The 16,783-nt window shown below is 48.0% G+C and overlaps 1 protein-coding gene across 1 annotated transcript; it reads left to right on the plus strand.

Moving 5' to 3' along the window:
• The first annotated feature begins 6,105 nt into the window (after window positions 1-6,105).
• FKBP4 (FKBP prolyl isomerase 4) lies at window positions 6,106-16,783 on the plus strand. The gene is made up of 10 exons (XM_047066450.1): window positions 6,106-6,381; window positions 8,400-8,544; window positions 9,023-9,165; window positions 9,980-10,100; window positions 10,618-10,774; window positions 11,429-11,519; window positions 11,612-11,695; window positions 11,959-12,144; window positions 12,698-12,937; window positions 15,025-16,783. Exons 1-10 carry the CDS (start codon window positions 6,277-6,279, stop codon window positions 15,130-15,132), a joined length of 1,380 nt encoding a protein of 459 aa, XP_046922406.1. The 5' UTR covers window positions 6,106-6,276; the 3' UTR covers window positions 15,133-16,783.

Below are 16,783 nucleotides of genomic sequence, written 5' to 3' on the forward strand. Positions count from 1 at the left end.
CCTTGGTTTTGCTCTAACTTCTCTGTGTGAGCATCTCAAGGGTAGGGTACTTCTGTCATAGACTCTAGGCACCCTACAAACCCTAGTGATGACCTTGGAACTCAATATGTGTGCAGTAAATAACTTTATACCAACTGGCCATTTATAGGAAGTAGTAGCAGCAAGCATTAGTGGGCACCAGTCTTGAGGAAGGGCTGAGGGATGTTCTCCATAACCCTATCTTTCCTTCCCATGGGAAAGAGAGGACAGTTGGGATGTCGAATAATTGATCAATGAAGGAGCAGACCAAGAACCCCTTTATAAAAGGATACCCTTCTCCCCCAAAGGTGTATGAGGCTCTCTTTTTCTGGTCTATCCCAGAATCTATGTGAGTATTTCCAACCTTGGTTAGGGTTCCCAGTATCATATGAAGTAATTAAACCTGAGGAAGCGAGCCCAAGGAAATACCAGAATAGTTTCCCTGGAGGTGGCTAGTTGTGGAGAGAACCCAGGTGAAAGGTTAAAGACAGAGATGTTCTGAATACACATTCTGAATAAATGCTAAAAGAATAAACATTAAGCCAATATTTGACTAACTGGTAAAGCTACTACCAATATAGAACAAACTTCTGGAAAATAAGAATAAATCTGAACTGGGGCGCCTGGGTGGCGCAGTCGGTTAAGCGTCCGACTTCAGCCAGGTCACGATCTCGCGGTCCGTGAGTTCAAGCCCCGCGTCAGGCTCTGGGCTGATGGCTCAGAGCCTGGAGCCTGTTTCCGATTCTGTGTCTCCCTCTCTCTCTGCCCCTCCCCCGTTCATGCTCTGTCTCTCTCTGTCCCAAAAATAAATAAACGTTGAAAAAAAAAAAAAAGAATAAATCTGAACTTTCACATAAATTTTTTATTATTATTACAATTTAAACACTTTAATTTTTTTAAATGTTTGTTCAATTTTGAGAGGGAGAGGGTGAGTGTGAGTGGGGAGGGGCAGAGAGAGAATCCCAAGCAGGCTCTGTGCTATCAGCTCAGGGCCCGATGTGGGGCGCGAACTCACCAAACACGAGATCATGACCTGAGCCTAAGCCAATGCTTAACTGACTAAGCCACTCAGGTTCCCCCAGAACTTAATGTAAGCAGACCAACTATAGAAGTTTGACACTATACTGAAGGAAAAATAATTTCTTAATTTTTCAGTAATGACAGCTACTGGGTTGCTCCTGTGGTCACTACAGTGCACATTTATGATATTAAATATACATTTACTTTCAAATGAGGACAATAGAGGGCAAGATTGTATTTTTCCGAAATGAAAATCTCCATTTTAATTATGTTAATTAGACATGATGACAACCACGACAAACACCTGATCTTCAATCACACTCAAGTTTGGGAAACTAGAAATAATACCAAAGTAAGTACTTGGCTATATGACCCTCTGAAAAACAAGGCTGAAGCCATATTTCAGTGCATTCATAGATACAGGGGATGAAGATTGGCTACTTTTTATGACCTTAGGAGCAAAACAAAAAAATATATATTTATCTGTGGTGGGAAATTTTAGTTTTAAAAGGAAGAAAAAACTCTTTACTTAGCAGGATAACCACTAAATATCCTGTCCTCCTGTCCCCAGAGAGATCAGATAATGGTGGAGCCCAAGGAAATATTAGGACCAAATCTTTACCATCACAGGATTCCAGGTCTCTTTGGAATGACACATTATCAGCACACAAAGATACTATGAGCTAAAATTAGGTAGATTCATAATTGAGTGTTAAAGAGCAAAAGGTACAGATATGATTTAACATCAGAAGAGAGCACTCCTCTGGAAATGACAGAGCAAACCCAGTGGCTCTCAACCTAAAGGCCAGAGCCAGGGTCCTCCAGGGCTTCTATTCCATGGTCCAGCAATCGACAGGCTGAATCAATAAAATGGGGCACTAGGATTATTACGACTTACTTATTACCGTGTGCCACGCACTGCTTTGAGTACTTCACACATAATAATTCATTTACTCCTCCCAGGAAAACCCCTATCAGGTAGGGACTATCACGATTCCCAATTTAGAGCTCAGGAAAACTTGCCCAAGGACCCACGATGTGTTCAAGGATGAAACCGAGATTTGAACCCAATCCAGAGCTCAAGAGCTTAACCTTTACACTATGCAGATCTCTCTTATGTGCAAACTTCACACAGACGTCTACCACTTTTCAAGTGTATGAAAATGGACCAGTAAATAAATAAGTAAATAAATGTATGCTTCATGAACTATGGAGCAGCTGTTTTGGTCAGCAGTATAGTTTGTATTTTCTCAGTCAAAAGACACCAAAAGTAGCAAGAAATGATGTAAGTCCTTAACATTTTTAGTATTACATTTTTTAAATATTCCAATATAGTTAACATACAGTGTTATATTAGTTTCAGGTGTACAATATAATGATTCAACAATTTTTTTTAATGATTCAACAACTCTATACATTACTCTAAGAGTACTCAGCATACTCTTAATCCCCTTCACCTATTTCATTCATTCTCCCAACCCACCTCCCCTCTGGTAACCATCAGTTTGTTCACTATAGGTAAGAGTCTCTTCTTTGTTTTTTTTTTCTGAAATCCCACATATGAGTGAAATCATATGGCGTTTGTCTTTCTCTGACTTATTTCACTTAGCATTACACTCTCTAGATCCAGCCAGGTTGCTGATAATGGCAAGATTTCATTTTTTATGACTGAGTAATATTCCATTGTGTGACTATACCACATCTCTACCCATTCATCTATCAATGGACACTTGGGTTGCTTCCATAATTTGACTATTGGAAATAATGCTACAATAAACCTAGGGGTGCAAATATCCCTTCGAATTAGTGGTTTTGTATTCTTTGGGTAAATACCCAGTAGTGTTTGCTATTCTATTTTTAGCACAAATCATATTGGTGATATTCTAATTCTTAGGCTAAGTGGTATACTCCCAAGGTTCGTTATGTTGGTATGTTATATAAAGTGTGCATGTGTACATGTATAAACACACACACATACTCAACTCACATAATTTTAAGTGATTCTTATGTGTATATATATATATATATATATTTTTTTTTTTTAACATTTAAGAGCATTGGCAGTCTAAGGTCAAAATAGCAACTTTAAAAAACAAGGGGGGTATTTGGGTACCTGGGTGGCTCAGTCGGTTGAGCATCCGACTTCAGCTCGGGTCATGATCTCATGGTCCGTGAGTTCAAGCCCCGCGTCGGGCTCTGTGCTGACAGCTCAGAGCCTGGAGTCTGCTTCAGATTCTGTGTCTCCCTCTCTCTCTGCCCCTCCCCTGCTCACGTTCTGTCTCTGAAAAATGAATAAACCTTAAAAAAATTTTTTTTAAATAACGGGGTCTTTATGTCTGAAGGATGGGCCTAGCATTACAAAGATGAACCAGATGAACTCAGGAAGGCTGATTTTGGTAATAACACAGCTTCTGACCACAGCATGAGTCATGTACAGTATAAAGTGGATTATTAAAAAAAAAAAAAAAAGTATGTTCTCTTCTTCAGCAAAAGGGGAAAATTTTGGAAGGGTTTTGAATGAGTGAATAATACCAGTGAAAATAATTACACTGTTAAACATCTTTAATGGGAGTACTAATTTAAATGGGCTGGGACAAACGGGTAAGTCAGGGGAGGGAAAGAACAAAACGTCTGCACACTTTCTACATTAAGTATGTGTAAGTTTTACAATCAGAAGAATATAATGTAAAGGACTGGGGGAAAAATCTAGAAACAATAAGGCTCTGGTCTGGGAATTCAAAAATCCAATGCCTATTGCTTCTCCCTTCTCCTTTCCATTCCCTAGCTCCTCTAATACTCAAAAGGGGCCAGAACTTTCTCACTGGAAACCTGTCCCTCCTATCCTTCCCCTTTCCCTTCCACCCCATCGTTCTCCTCTCTAATAGACCTCTGTATTCTTAGCACTCTGCCCCCATCTCTACCATTACACTTATCACATAATGACCATTGTTTAGTAACCACCCACTTGAAGGCAGGCACTGTGCTAGACACCTGCCATGTGTTTCCTCTTTCCTAACCATCACAACTACTTCCATTGACCAATGTTACTATCCCTATAACCTGCCCCAAATCAGATAGTATGCCAGTGACCCAACTCTCTGCTTACTCCAAAGCACATGCTCTTTCTGTTATTATGTGTTCAGGCGATGGCAGGTGCATCTTAAGCACTCAATATGTACTGACAAGAACTAAAAGACGCAGACTTATGCTGTTTGCTTCCAATTAGGAAACAGATGCAAAAAGCAGTCCTCTAAAGGTGAACTTTTCTTTTCCATCCCAACTGGTTCTTCCAGATAATACCCAATGAACCTAGCATTAAAAGAAACTAGCACATGATGGGATAGCCCTGTGCATAAACCAACAGCAAGATAACTGCCAACCCAGCAAGCCAGCACCTTCCCCACCACCTCTGTCTCCTGGAGTTTTGGAGGACCTCCATTCACACTGTTATTTCCTCCTCTACTGAGGAAAAAAGAAAAAAAAATTTAACCCCCCATACCCTCCCGCTGAGGGTATCCCCAGTCATCTAATGAGAAATGTCTTAGTTGTGGCTAAAGTCATTTGCTGTAGGCATGCCTGGGTGGCTCAGTTTGTTAAGCGTCTGACTTCGGCTCAGGTCATGATCTCACCATTCCGGAGTTGAAGCCCCATATCTGACTCTGTGCTGACAGCTCAGAGCCTGGAGCCTGCTTCAGAGTCTATGTCTCCCTCTCTCTGCCTCTCCCACACACACACCCCTCTAAAATAAATACACATTAAAGTCATTTGCTGTAAACTGCTGGAGGAGACGGTTTTATTTCTTCTGTATCCCCTTCCCCTCAAGTTCCATCAGAAAAGACTACAGTGAATTATCAAATTATGTTATGGTATTAAAATTCATCTATAATAGGGCAAATTAAATTCGTACCTAAATGGGAGAGTTTGCACAGGACCAGGCACATAGCAAGGATTCCAAAAAATAAATAAATAATTATTATTGGAATACAAATTTATGCAGCCAATAACTGCTCACCAGGCACTATGTTAAACGGTTGAGTGCTGAGCAAAACCGACTCTCCCTAGATGGATCTTTTTGTCAAAGGCTATTTAGCTCTGACTTGTCACACAAATGCTCGGTACTCCACAGGCAGTCGCTAAATACTTCGGAACCAAGTATTAAGAAAAGATTCCTTCCCACGGGCCTTTGATAAGATGGAATGACTTTTTTCGTGACTTGAAACCATTCTTATTTTTAAATATTAACCTAAACGGTCGTTTTATTATTGCCGGGTTAGGTCCCTTTAATATGTGCCCCATTTAAAGAGCCCTCAGCTCAGCGGGTCATTTCTTGCAGATCTGCTGCTTGTAGCATTTTAAAGAGCTGAAGGCGGCACGTGTTGCCGGCTCTGGGGCAATCAAGGCTGCTTTCCCCAATTCTGTGCACTGGGGTTACATCTTTTCACTCACTTTCTCCCCAATTCGTTAAGTATATACACCGAGTAAAGATGGAGAGATCATGCCGTCCGCGCTTACGACCGGCTTTTATAAAAATGCGCGTCTCGGGTCCCGGGGAGACGGACGCGCTGCCACTCACATCCGGCTACAAGGCTCTAAGCAAACCACGCTGCAAGATGCAATGTATAGGGCGGATCTGGGGCGGCTGGCAGGCTCGGTATTGGAGTGATGTAGGGGGATGGAGAAGGATCTGGAAGAATCCGGTTAGACCGGGAAACGGACGGGGGAGGGCCGGGGAAGGGCGCTGGGCCGGAGGGGAGCAGGAGTAGTGAGTGGGGGAAACCCCCAGAGTCCTAGAGTTTCAGGAGTGGGGGCAGGGGAGAGCCAAGCAGCTAGGAGAAGGAATGAACCCCCCCCCCGTAAAAAAAAAAAAAAATTAATATAAGCACCCTTAGTACTACAGCCCGAACGGGCTTAGACGCCGCCGTCTCTAGAAAGTTCTCCACCTCCTCCCCCTCCGTCCGTCGCTCCCGCCCCAGCTCCTCCCAGCCCCTCCCTCCGCGGCGGGGTGGGACCAATCGCTCCCCGCGGCCGCTCATTACCCACCTACTCCTGCTCCCGCGCCCGATCCGCCGCGGGCTGCGAGCGCGCCGGTAGCCAGAGGTGCTCGAGCCTTCGACCGGTTCGCAGCTGGGTGGCCGCCGCGCTAGCGCCTTCCCGCCCGCACGCCCGTGCAGACAGGCCCGGACGAGAGGGCTTGGCTCGCGCCCAGTGCTCCCGGAGTAAACGGCGCACCGAGTGGCGATGACCGCCGAGGAGATGAAGGCGGCCGAGAGCGGGGCGCAGTCGGCGCCGCTGCCCCTCGAGGGGGTAGACATTAGCCCCAAGCAAGACGAAGGCGTGCTGAAGGTAGGGGGATGGGGGGCACGGCAGACGCCCATCGCAGCCGCCCTTCCCGCCGAGCCTGGGAGCCCCGGGCCGCCTCTGCAGCGTCCGGGTGGGTCGTTGAGCCGGGCCGGCGGCCGGTTGCATCGCCTTCCTGGATCTAGCTGCGTTGTTCGGGCTGGGAGGGCCGCCGCACGCTCGCAGCGGGTGGCCGATGTGCGCGGGCCTCCCCACGGCCGTTCTCCGGCCCCCTAGGGGGGGCCCGCGATGCGGGTGAGGCCCCGGCCCCCCAGCCCTGCGGCGCCCGGGCCCGGGACTGCAGCGCCAACTCCGGCGTGCGCGGTGCAGCGCGGAGGGAGGGGCGGGGCCGCAACGCTGCACGCGAGCTGCAGCTAGAGGGCCCCGGGCGGCATGCACCCGGGCCCGCTCCGGCTCCTTTCCCTCCCCTCAGCTCTCCGCGACCCTGCGTCCCCGGCCAGGCCGCCCGCCGCAGCGGGAAGTCCCTGGCCGCCTTCGCTGGCGGTGCTGCGAGAGCTCGCCCACCCCACCCCCCGGGCAGTTAAACATTAGCTAGGACCTGAAGCGGGTCACCAGAGTTATTTCCTGGCCCAGAGGCCTTTGTACGACTTGGTGTCCGGGGCCTCGCCGTGAAAGAGGTTCTGGTGCCCTCCGTCCCCTTGGTTACCCTCTTCCTAAAGGCTGGGACTCAGCTAGGTCACCCGCTCGGCCATGCTGCCCCCCTCCTCCCGGCCCCGGGAAAACCAGGGAGCAGTGCATGCCGGGACCTGTAGTTCCCCTCCCACCTCGCCCTCTGCCGTCTTGATTTGGGGCATGGGGTGTGGGGCCGGGAGGAGGTGCTTTGCTGGGAGCCTCGGAGGAGGGAAAGGGAGGGATCTGGCATTCGGGGAAGGGCATCTTGACCTGGGTCTGAACGACTGATGGTGCTTCAGAGCAGGTTTTGCAGAGTACAGGATGGCGAAATCAGCCTGAATTTCATACCTCCTCCTCAACCAGTGTTTCTTTTCGTCCTGGCCTCCCATTGCTCAGTTCCAGTGTGTGTGTGTGTGTGTGTGTGTGTGTGTGTGTGTGTGTGTGAGAGAGAGAGAGAGAGAGAGAGAGAGAGAGACCTGAGCAAAGCTAGAGATCTCGGCGAGCCCTTATCTGGTCCAGAAACGCTCCTGGTTTTGCCCCACATGTTCGAATCTTAAGCTGTTCTCCCAGTGGGCATGTGGCTTCCCCTTCTTTCCAGCATTCTGGTGATTTCTACAAGGTTATTCATCCCAGAAGGGCCATTTCCCCTTTTTTTCCTCCAGTCCTTCCCCTTTGCCTTTCTATTCCTCAAGTCATTTGTCCTTTTCCTTAGAAGGTATACCTACCCAGGTGATCCATGGAGTCTCCTTGTCACCTCTTTTAAGTGTTAAAGAAGAGGAGCAGAACTTAAGTTCCTGAGAAATGCTCTTAGCCCAGAAATAAAAGACTTAATTAGCCTACCAGTCAGGAATGGTGGTGTCCCAAGTCAGTTTAAGGGCCCGAGTGAGAGCCCCTGTGCTTATCAGTGACCTCGTGTTTTAGGACTGCTGCTATCCTGTTCATTATTCATATTCTCATCCTTGTCTTATCTGCAAACCAGATCTTGATCTGACGACCACTGGCATTTCTTTGCTGCTGCTGATAATCATCTTTAACTTTTTACCAATGTAATTCTCCAACCCTGATAGGGATTATTATTGCTAGTTTACAAATAAGGTCTAGAGAGTTGGACTTGTACAAGATCATACAGCAAAAACTTGAACCTTGGGTCTTTTGGCTCTAGTTTTCAAACCAAGTTGTTTTATGTTCCACCTCAAGTAAAATGGGGGGAGGGGGTCGGAGGTCAGTTGACTTCTAGCCAAACTCCATATCAGAATCATTTGAGGCTTAGTCCCTTGGCTTACAAGGAAGCAGACGATTCCTTCTGGGTTTCCATCAGAAGTATGCAGGTAGTGTGGGTGCCTCTTTCTGCCCCCATGCCTGGGTACTCACCTTCTCCCCCTTCCTCCCAGGTCATCAAGCGAGAGGGCATGGGCACAGAGTTGCCCATGATTGGGGACCGAGTCTTTGTCCACTACACTGGCTGGCTGTTAGATGGCACTAAGTTTGACTCCAGTCTGGACCGCAAGGACAAATTCTCCTTTGACCTGGGCAAAGGTAGGCATGGTTAGTGGGTTGGTAGTGTAGGCTCTGTGGAGGGTATAAGCTGTCACAAACAGAAACTATACTCTCAGAAGTTTAAGGAGGAATGGTTTGTTACACTCTGTTAATTTTTCTTCTGTTACTCTTTTTTTTTTTCTTCTACTCTTCTGTAACTATCGATCTCTGATCTCTATCTCACCTTCCCTGATCATCTCTGAACACCTCAGTTCCTGTTCAGGGATGGACTGCCTTATTCCTTAAACTCCTTTGTTCCAGAGTTGAGTGGGGTTTTTTTTGTTTTGTTTTTCCTTTACTTTTCTCTTTTTAAGAGGTCTGAGACCTGACAGCACTTATTGCAACTAAGTTTTCTACTTTTCTAAAGAGTGTCTAGCCTCCCCTTGGGCGTGGTATAATAAAAGTCTTTTGGAGCCAGTGTTTGAACCCAGAGTCGGATCCCTGCCAAAGAGGACCTGTTTGCTTTCTGTACCTACAGGGGAGGTCATTAAGGCTTGGGACATTGCTGTAGCAACCATGAAGGTGGGAGAAGTGTGCCACATCACGTGCAAACCCGAATATGCCTACGGTTCAGCAGGCAGCCCTCCAAAAATACCCCCCAATGCCACACTTGTGTTTGAGGTGAGTGTCCAGGAGCAGAGAGCAAGGCGAAGAACCAGCCTTATCTCGCCTGGGTCCTGGCTGCCCTCCAGCCCTTCCTGCCGCTTGGAGACAATGTAGCCAAGGCTAAGGGCCTGGCCTTAGAGGAGGAAGAGACAGGGAGAGGGCAGCTCACTCTGCTGTGCACATAGCATGCTGCTGCCAGAGAGCAGCGGCTGATGGAGGTCTCGGGTGGGGAGAGGTGGCCACAAACCCCTCTTCGGACCTGAAGCAGGGTGAGGGTTGAGGCATATTTTATGTCAGGAGCAGCGCCCAGAGATTGGTTATAATTTTGACTGGAAGAGGTCAGGAGGTCTATACATTCTAAATGACAGTATGGAATACCAGTGCTTTAGGATCAGAGGAGAGGAGGGATGCGCCCCGTGGGTCAAGGGGATGAGGAAAGCCTTCACTGAGAGGTGGAACTTCATTCATTTCGAGGATGGCTTAGCCCTCATTAGTGGATACTTGGAGAATGTTCAGAAGACTACTGAAAGATATTGGGTCATTTCCAATGCCTACCAGATTGGCCTTCTCAAGTAGCTGATTAGGATAGGCTGGAACGTGGATAGGATAGGCTGGATCTTCTGAGGTCAACAAAAGCCATGGGACGGGCCCACCCCTACCAGAGTTGAGACTAGAGCCCCCGGGACTTAGAACTTTTGCTAAGTGCCACTTTGTCCACTCCTGGTCTGGCAGTTACTAAGGACTGTTCTGAGTGAGGGAGAAGTTGCATCTCACTGCTGATGGAGTTAGTGCCCAAAGGAGTCGTGTTGCCTTATGTGTTGTCCCACAGGTGGAGCTCTTTGAGTTCAGGGGAGAGGACCTGACAGAAGAAGAAGATGGCGGAATCATCCGGAGAATACGGACTCGGGGTGAAGGCTATGCCAGGCCCAATGAGGGCGCTATCGTGGAGGGTGAGACAGTATAGTCTGGGATTTCCGTTCTGATTCTGGTACTTAGGCCCTGGGTGGTTCTGGGCAAGTCACTTCCTTTTTAATTTATTTATTTTTTTCAATGTTTATTTTTGAGGAAGAGACAGAAGATCGTGAGCGGGGGAGGGGCAGAGAGAGACAGAGGAGACAGACACTGAATCCAGAGCAGGCTCCAGGCTCTAGGCTCTGAGCTATCAGCACAGAGCCTGACAGTGGGGCTCGAACCCACAAGCTGTGAGATAATAACCTGAGCCTAAGTCGGATGCTCAACCAACTGGGCCACCCACGCACCCCATGTCACTTCCTTTTCTGATCCTAATTTCTTGTCTGAGAGACAAGGGATTGGACCATTTCCTCTTAACGTCCCTCCAGCTCTGAGAACACGACAAAGACATCTTGGGGGCAGGAAGTGATGAGGTGATAGAGGGAAGCTGGTGGCATCCTTCCTCAATCCCCTGCCTGCTCACATCCCTGACACATTGCCTCTTTTTCATGCCAGTTACACTGGAAGGGTACTATAAGGACCAGATGTTCGACCGGCGGGAGCTCCGCTTTGAGGTTGGTGAGGGGGAGAGCCTGGACCTGCCTTGTGGGCTGGAGAAAGCCATTCAGCGCATGGAAAAAGGAGAACGTTCCATTGTGTACCTCAAGCCCAGGTGAGGAGTGGGTGCTTTGTATAACAGATGGGTGATCAAAAGTCCGAGATCCACATGCCCACAGTTAGTTGTGTAACTGGACACTTGTATCTTTTCCTCTGTGTGTGTTCACTACTCCCACAGCCTCAGTAGAGGGCCCTGCAACTCTGCACAGCAAACGTGATCTCCATATTTAGGAGCACGGTCACAGTTGTCCACATCTCAAATCAAAGGCTAACCTTTTCAGTCAAGGCTGCTCAAGATTCCCTCCTTTACCAATGTCAGAATTTTTATTTTCCATTAATGTTCTCCATCATTGTGATATTTATTAAAACATGCCTATTATGTGCCAGGTATAATGCTGAAAATTCCCAGGCATTCAAAGACCTTATTCCTGCCTTCTAGTGACTCGTTGCTCAGTGAGCTTTAGCAATTAGTAATTGAGTAATCATCCCAGTGTGTAGTGTGCGTGAGGAGGATGTGGAAGATGCTAAGAGACCAGCTAATTGTGTGAAGAGGTCAGGGAAGATTTTGCCAAACAGGAAACATTTGAACCAAGTCTCAAGGGATGGGAAGTTACTCTGCAGGAAACAGACAGGAAGCCTTTTCAGTAGGGAGCGGGTTAAGCATGGCAGCGGTGACCTAGATTTTTTTTGCCCCCCTTCTTCCCCCCAGCTATGCTTTTGGCAGTGTTGGGAAGGAAAAATTCCAAATCCCACCAAATGCTGAGCTGAAATACGAAGTACACCTCAAGAGTTTCGAGAAGGTGAGCTTGCTCGAGGTCTTCTCTGTCCCGGAATCTGGTCGCAGTAGGTGGCCTTGAGGTAGCTCACAGCTTTGTTTCTGTCTTGGGGTTAGGCCAAGGAGTCTTGGGAGATGAACTCCGAGGAGAAGCTGGAACAGAGCACCATAGTGAAAGAGCGGGGCACTGTGTACTTCAAGGTGAGCCAGCATCTGGGGCCTGGGGGAAGGCCCCTCTGGGCCCATCCTTCCTCCTGATGCCTGAAGTCCTTTTCTGCCAGGGAGAGGATGGCGGCGGCGGGAATGCCTATAGTCTTCACCTAGTAGATCTAAGCTAGCTGCTCTTGCTGGAGGAGGAGGGGAGGCAGGACTTCTCATGCCCATACATCACTGATGTCTACAGAGTCTGACAGCCTGGTGCTCCTGAACCTGTGTCTATTGCCTAAGCCTCCCTCCCTCTCTAGGAAGGCAAGTACAAGCAAGCTTTACTGCAGTACAAGAAGATTGTATCCTGGCTGGAATATGAGTCGAGTTTCTCTAATGAGGACGCACAGAAGGCACAGGCCCTTCGCTTGGCCTCCCACCTCAACTTGGCCATGTGTCATCTGAAACTACAGGCCTTCTCAGCTGCCATCGAAAGCTGTAACAAGGTGAGGCCCTTTTAGAGAGGGCATGGGAGCAATGTTCACGGATTTGGCTGGGTAGCTGCCAGCAGGTCTGAAACTTGGTCTCAGTGACTAGGGTAGGGGTAGGATAGTAAGTGGGCTAGTGGAAGCTCAGAGATAAAGGGCCCAGAGGCAAGGGCTCTTGGCTTTAGTGGTAGGAGAAGCAAGCACCTTGGCTTTAGTGGTAGGAGGCAGCTGACACAGGTAGAAGGTAACACTGGATGGGAAAAACCGCTATGGCATTTTCTCGGCCCTGGTTCCTAGTCTGTCCCTCTTCTATACTTGCTTTATTCTAGAGAAAACGAAAATGTTGTCACGGGTCTTTCTCTTTCACCTAAAAAGCTCTGTTTTCCCTTTGCTTCTTGGACTAACGGATTCTTTCTTAAACCTTGGTTTGTTCATTTAGTGCGCCAAAACTCCTTTCTGGGGTGGAGCCAGCCATTTCCATTCTGCCTCATCCTGCGGAGTGAGGACTACCTTTGGAACCCAGTCTTGGCCACAGGCTGCAGGGACTGACGTCTCACTGTTGCTTCCTTAGGCCCTGGAACTGGACAGCAACAACGAGAAGGGCCTTTTCCGCCGGGGAGAGGCCCACCTGGCGGTGAATGACTTTGACTTGGCACGGGCTGATTTCCAGAAGGTCCTGCAGCTCTACCCCAGCAACAAAGCCGCCAAGGCCCAGCTGGCTGTCTGCCAGCAGCGGATCCGCAAGCAGCTCGCTCGGGAGAAGAAGCTCTATGCCAACATGTTTGAGAGGCTAGCTGAGGAGGAGAGCAAGGTAAGGATTGGGACAGGGAACAGTTGGGATAGACAGAAGAGGAGGCTAGGCCTAACCCACGTGCCGTGGCTGTTCATGCCTCTGGTTGTATGGGTCACTCCTGGAAACCAGAAGCTACCCTTGTCTCTGGAGGAAGAACATGTATGTTCCTTCAGCACAGAACCCTGTTGTGGGGGCCACACTTCCTCAGTGATCAGGGCTAAAAACCCACTCACAAGCCCCAGAGGTGGGGAGTTGGTTACTCTGTGTGTGCTTCCCAACCTGTACCTTTTTAAAGCCTAGGTTTTATCTGTCTGTCTATCCATCTGTCTGTCTGAAAGAGAGAACATGGGGGGCGGGGGGAGCAGAGAAAAAGAGAGAGAGAATCTTAAGCAGGTTCCACACTCAGTGCATGACCCTGGGATCAAGACCCGAGCCGAAACCAACCAACTGAGCCACCCAGGCACCTGCTAAACCTAGGTTTTAAAAGCCCTATGTTGGGGCGCCTGGGTGGCGCAGTCGGTTAAGCGTCCGACTTCAGCCAGGTCACGATCTCGCGGTCCGTGAGTTCGAGCCCCGCGTCGGGCTCTGGGCTGATGGCTCGGAGCCTGGAGCCTGTTTCCAATTCTGTGTCTCCCTCTCTCTCTCTGCCCCTCCCCCGTTCATGCTCTGTCTCTCTCTGTCCCAAAAATAAATAAATGTTGAAAAAAAAAAAATTTAAAAAAAAAAAAATAAAAAAAAAAAGCCCTATGTTTAAATAGATAATACAGTTACGTAGTTTTATTTAATTTTTTTTTTTCAACGTTTTACCTATTTTTGGGACAGAGAGAGACAGAGCATGAACGGGGGAGGGGCAGAGAGAGAGGGAGACACAGAATCGGAAACAGGCTCCAGGCTCCGAGCCATCAGCCCAGAGCCCGACGCGGGGCTCGAACTCACGGACCGCGAGATCGTGACCTGGCTGAAGTCGGACGCTTAACCGACTGCGCCACCCAGGCGCCCCTACGTAGTTTTATTTAAACAGCGCAGAGGCACCTGGTTGGCTGGTTAAACATCTGACTCTTGATTTCAGCTCAGGTCATGATTTCACAGTTGTGGGATCGAGCCGCACTTCAGGCTCTGCACGGGCATTGCCAAGCCTGCTTGGGATTCTCTCTCTCTCTCAAAATAAATAAACTTAAAAAAAAAAAAAAAAAAAAAAAACTTTAAACAGCACAAAAGAACATGTAGTAAAAAGACTGCCACCCCCAGAAGCAATTGGTATTACCAGTGCTTAGATCATTCGTACATGCACAAATAGACCGTTTTCTCCTTTTTCCCTAAATAAAAGGCCACATGTTCCACCTCTTTTCTGCATTATGCTGTCTTCAGATCATATGTAGAAGATTGTTTTGTACCAACATAAAAAATAGCTTTCACATTCTTCGCTGTACTTAACATGGTGTAGCATTGGACACATAACCTATATCCTCTTACCCAGTCTGATTAGTCTTCCAGTGTTCTAAACCAGCTCTGATGGGAATATAACGGAGTCTACACAGTGATTTTAAGTTTTCTGGTGGCCGTGTTAAAAAAGTGAACAGAAAAAATAGAGTAGTGGGTAAATTTTTTTAATTGCATTTGTTTGGGGTTTTTTTTCTTTTTTTTTTTTTTTCCAGACTAAGTAAATCTCTTAAATATCCACTGTTCTGTTATACTTAAAACCCATCCATTTGAACTAGCTGTATTTGAAGCACTCAGTAGCCAATGTGGTAGTAACTGCCATGTTGGATGAGTACAGTTCTAAGTAGCACCATAGTGAACGATTTTGTAAATTTACAATTTCATGTGTGTGTGCCTTTAGGACATACCTGGAAAGGGAGTTGGCTGTGTTGGGGTAATTCTGTTGAAAGCTAGCATGTTTTGTTTTGTTTTTTTTATCTTGGGATGAGTATTTGTGGTACAGACCCAACACAGTGTCAGCATGGTGGTAGGTGAATATAGCTGTGTCCCCAGATCAGTGCAAGCAAATGGGAGTGGGGACATGAAGTAAAAGTCCCCTTTCTCATCAGAGGGATTGGGCCAGATGAGAACTGGAACTCATCCCCTTCCTGTCTTCCTTTCCGCAGGCCAAGGCAGCAGTAGCTGCAGGAAACCATCATGCTGACATGGAGATGAAGGATGACCAGAAAAATGATGTGGCAGGGAGCCAGCCTCAGGTGGAGACGGAAGCATAGCCTCTACCCAGCCCTACTCCTGCGGCTGCCTGCCTCCCCTGCTCCCTCCCCTCCTCCACCCTGTTAGTTTTGTAAAAACTGAAGAATTTTGAGTGAATTAGACCTTTATTTTTCTATCTGGTTAGATGGTGGCTTTGGGGGAAGGGGGAAAGGAGTAGGCTGGGGGATCGGTTTAGGTGATGTCACCCCCTCTTCCCTTCCCCCTTCCCCCATTACATGTGAACGAATGTCCATCCACACGCACACTCATCAGAACGTTAATTTATTTTGCTGCTTCTGTTTGCTATGTCCATTTTTCAAATGGTAGAAGGGAGTGAGTGGTAGGGATACTTGCGGGGTCTGATGTGAAACCAGGGTGGAGAGGGAGACTCCTGGGCAGCCATTTTCCTCGTCCTTCCTTCCTCCCGTTCTGTTCCCAAACATGTGGCCTCCATGTGGGTGCTAGGGGCATGGGGAAAACCACTGCTGTGCCCGCTACTGCTCTCTGTTCCCGTCCTCGCCCCAGATGGTATGGCTGAGATGTCTTCTGGTGTCCTGATGACCGCCTCTGCTGCCCCCCCCCCAATATTTCCCTTTTGATCTGTTTCCCTTCTCAGCCAGGTTGTGTCCCCAACCCCCTCAGCCTTTTCTCTGCACGTTGCTGAAGGTCCAGGCTTGCCTCAAGTTCTGTGCTTGAGCAATAAAGTGGAAACGAAACCTGAGTGTCAGGCAACCTTTTTCTCTTTGGCCTCAGAGGGTGGGCATGGTGGCTGTGCAAGTGCAACAACGATGGAGGAGGATTCTTTGAGCATGGAGTGGTGCCTGCATACGGGGCCTCCTGGGTGCTGCCCAGACCACTGCCACCACCGCCACCCCACTCCCCACTCCACCCCCCACCCCCACAGCCTGGTGGGTTTTCATAGCTCTGCTTTTGTTCCCTAACACTTAGGAAAATATAAACATGTAAAATACTGGGACCAATTGTGTGTGTTTTGGTTAGATTTGTCTACTTCTGCCTAAGTGATCTAGCAGAAAGCACAGCTTTCTTGGTTTCTCATCAAGGTAAAATTCCTGTTAGCCATCCCTCCAGTTAGACACCTTTTACACAATTAAGGTGAAGAACAGTAAAGCCAGGGAACATGCGCTCAGGCCCGCTTTCCAGCTTCCTCCTTGACCTTAATAGAAAAAGGCTTACGCTTATGCTTCTAACTATGTGTTGACATTTGGCTCCTATAGCATTATGGGGCCCTCCGAGAAGCCAGGGGGCACAAATCTGTCTTCTCCAGATGATCTTGCTTGTAGGCTAGAGCCTCTGTCTATAGCCTTACCCTCTTCTCTCCAATGTATGCCGGCCTGCACAGTGGTAGAGGTAGTCTGCCTACCTACATGCCTATACAGTTCCTCCCAGAAGAAATTTCTCCATGCTTTTCTATGGAAGATTCATTTCTGTGTGAAGATTTCACCCAAGTCCTACATCATGGTTGGTGCCAGAGCCAGAACTAATATTTGTTTTAGTCTCCTGAGTGCTCTTGCTGAGTTCACACAGTCTGTGCCTCTGGGTCTTTTTGACATTTCAAGATCTGTCATGCCCCTATAGCCAACAACAGTAGCTAACTCACTAAGCACCTAGAACATAAGCCTAGCATTAAACCAGGAACCTCGTGTGAATTAA

This window comes from Lynx rufus, unplaced genomic scaffold, assembly GCF_022079265.1.
Source record: "Lynx rufus isolate CCGP_SWC_20201006 ecotype Redwood Valley unplaced genomic scaffold, mLynRuf1.p SCAF_7, whole genome shotgun sequence".
NCBI classification, from domain to species: domain Eukaryota; kingdom Metazoa; phylum Chordata; class Mammalia; order Carnivora; family Felidae; genus Lynx; species Lynx rufus.

Bases quoted from the DNA above. Each gene is read 5' to 3' on its own strand.
- FKBP4 (XM_047066450.1), top strand. From the start codon at position 6,277: ATGACCGCCGAGGAGATGAAGGCGGCCGAGAGCGGGGCGCAGTCGGCG. The intron at 9,166-9,979 runs GTGAGTGTCCAG...GTTGTCCCACAG, and splicing joins ATGCCACACTTGTGTTTGAG to GTGGAGCTCTTTGAGTTCAG. The intron at 11,520-11,611 runs GTGAGCTTGCTC...TCTTGGGGTTAG, and splicing joins ACCTCAAGAGTTTCGAGAAG to GCCAAGGAGTCTTGGGAGAT.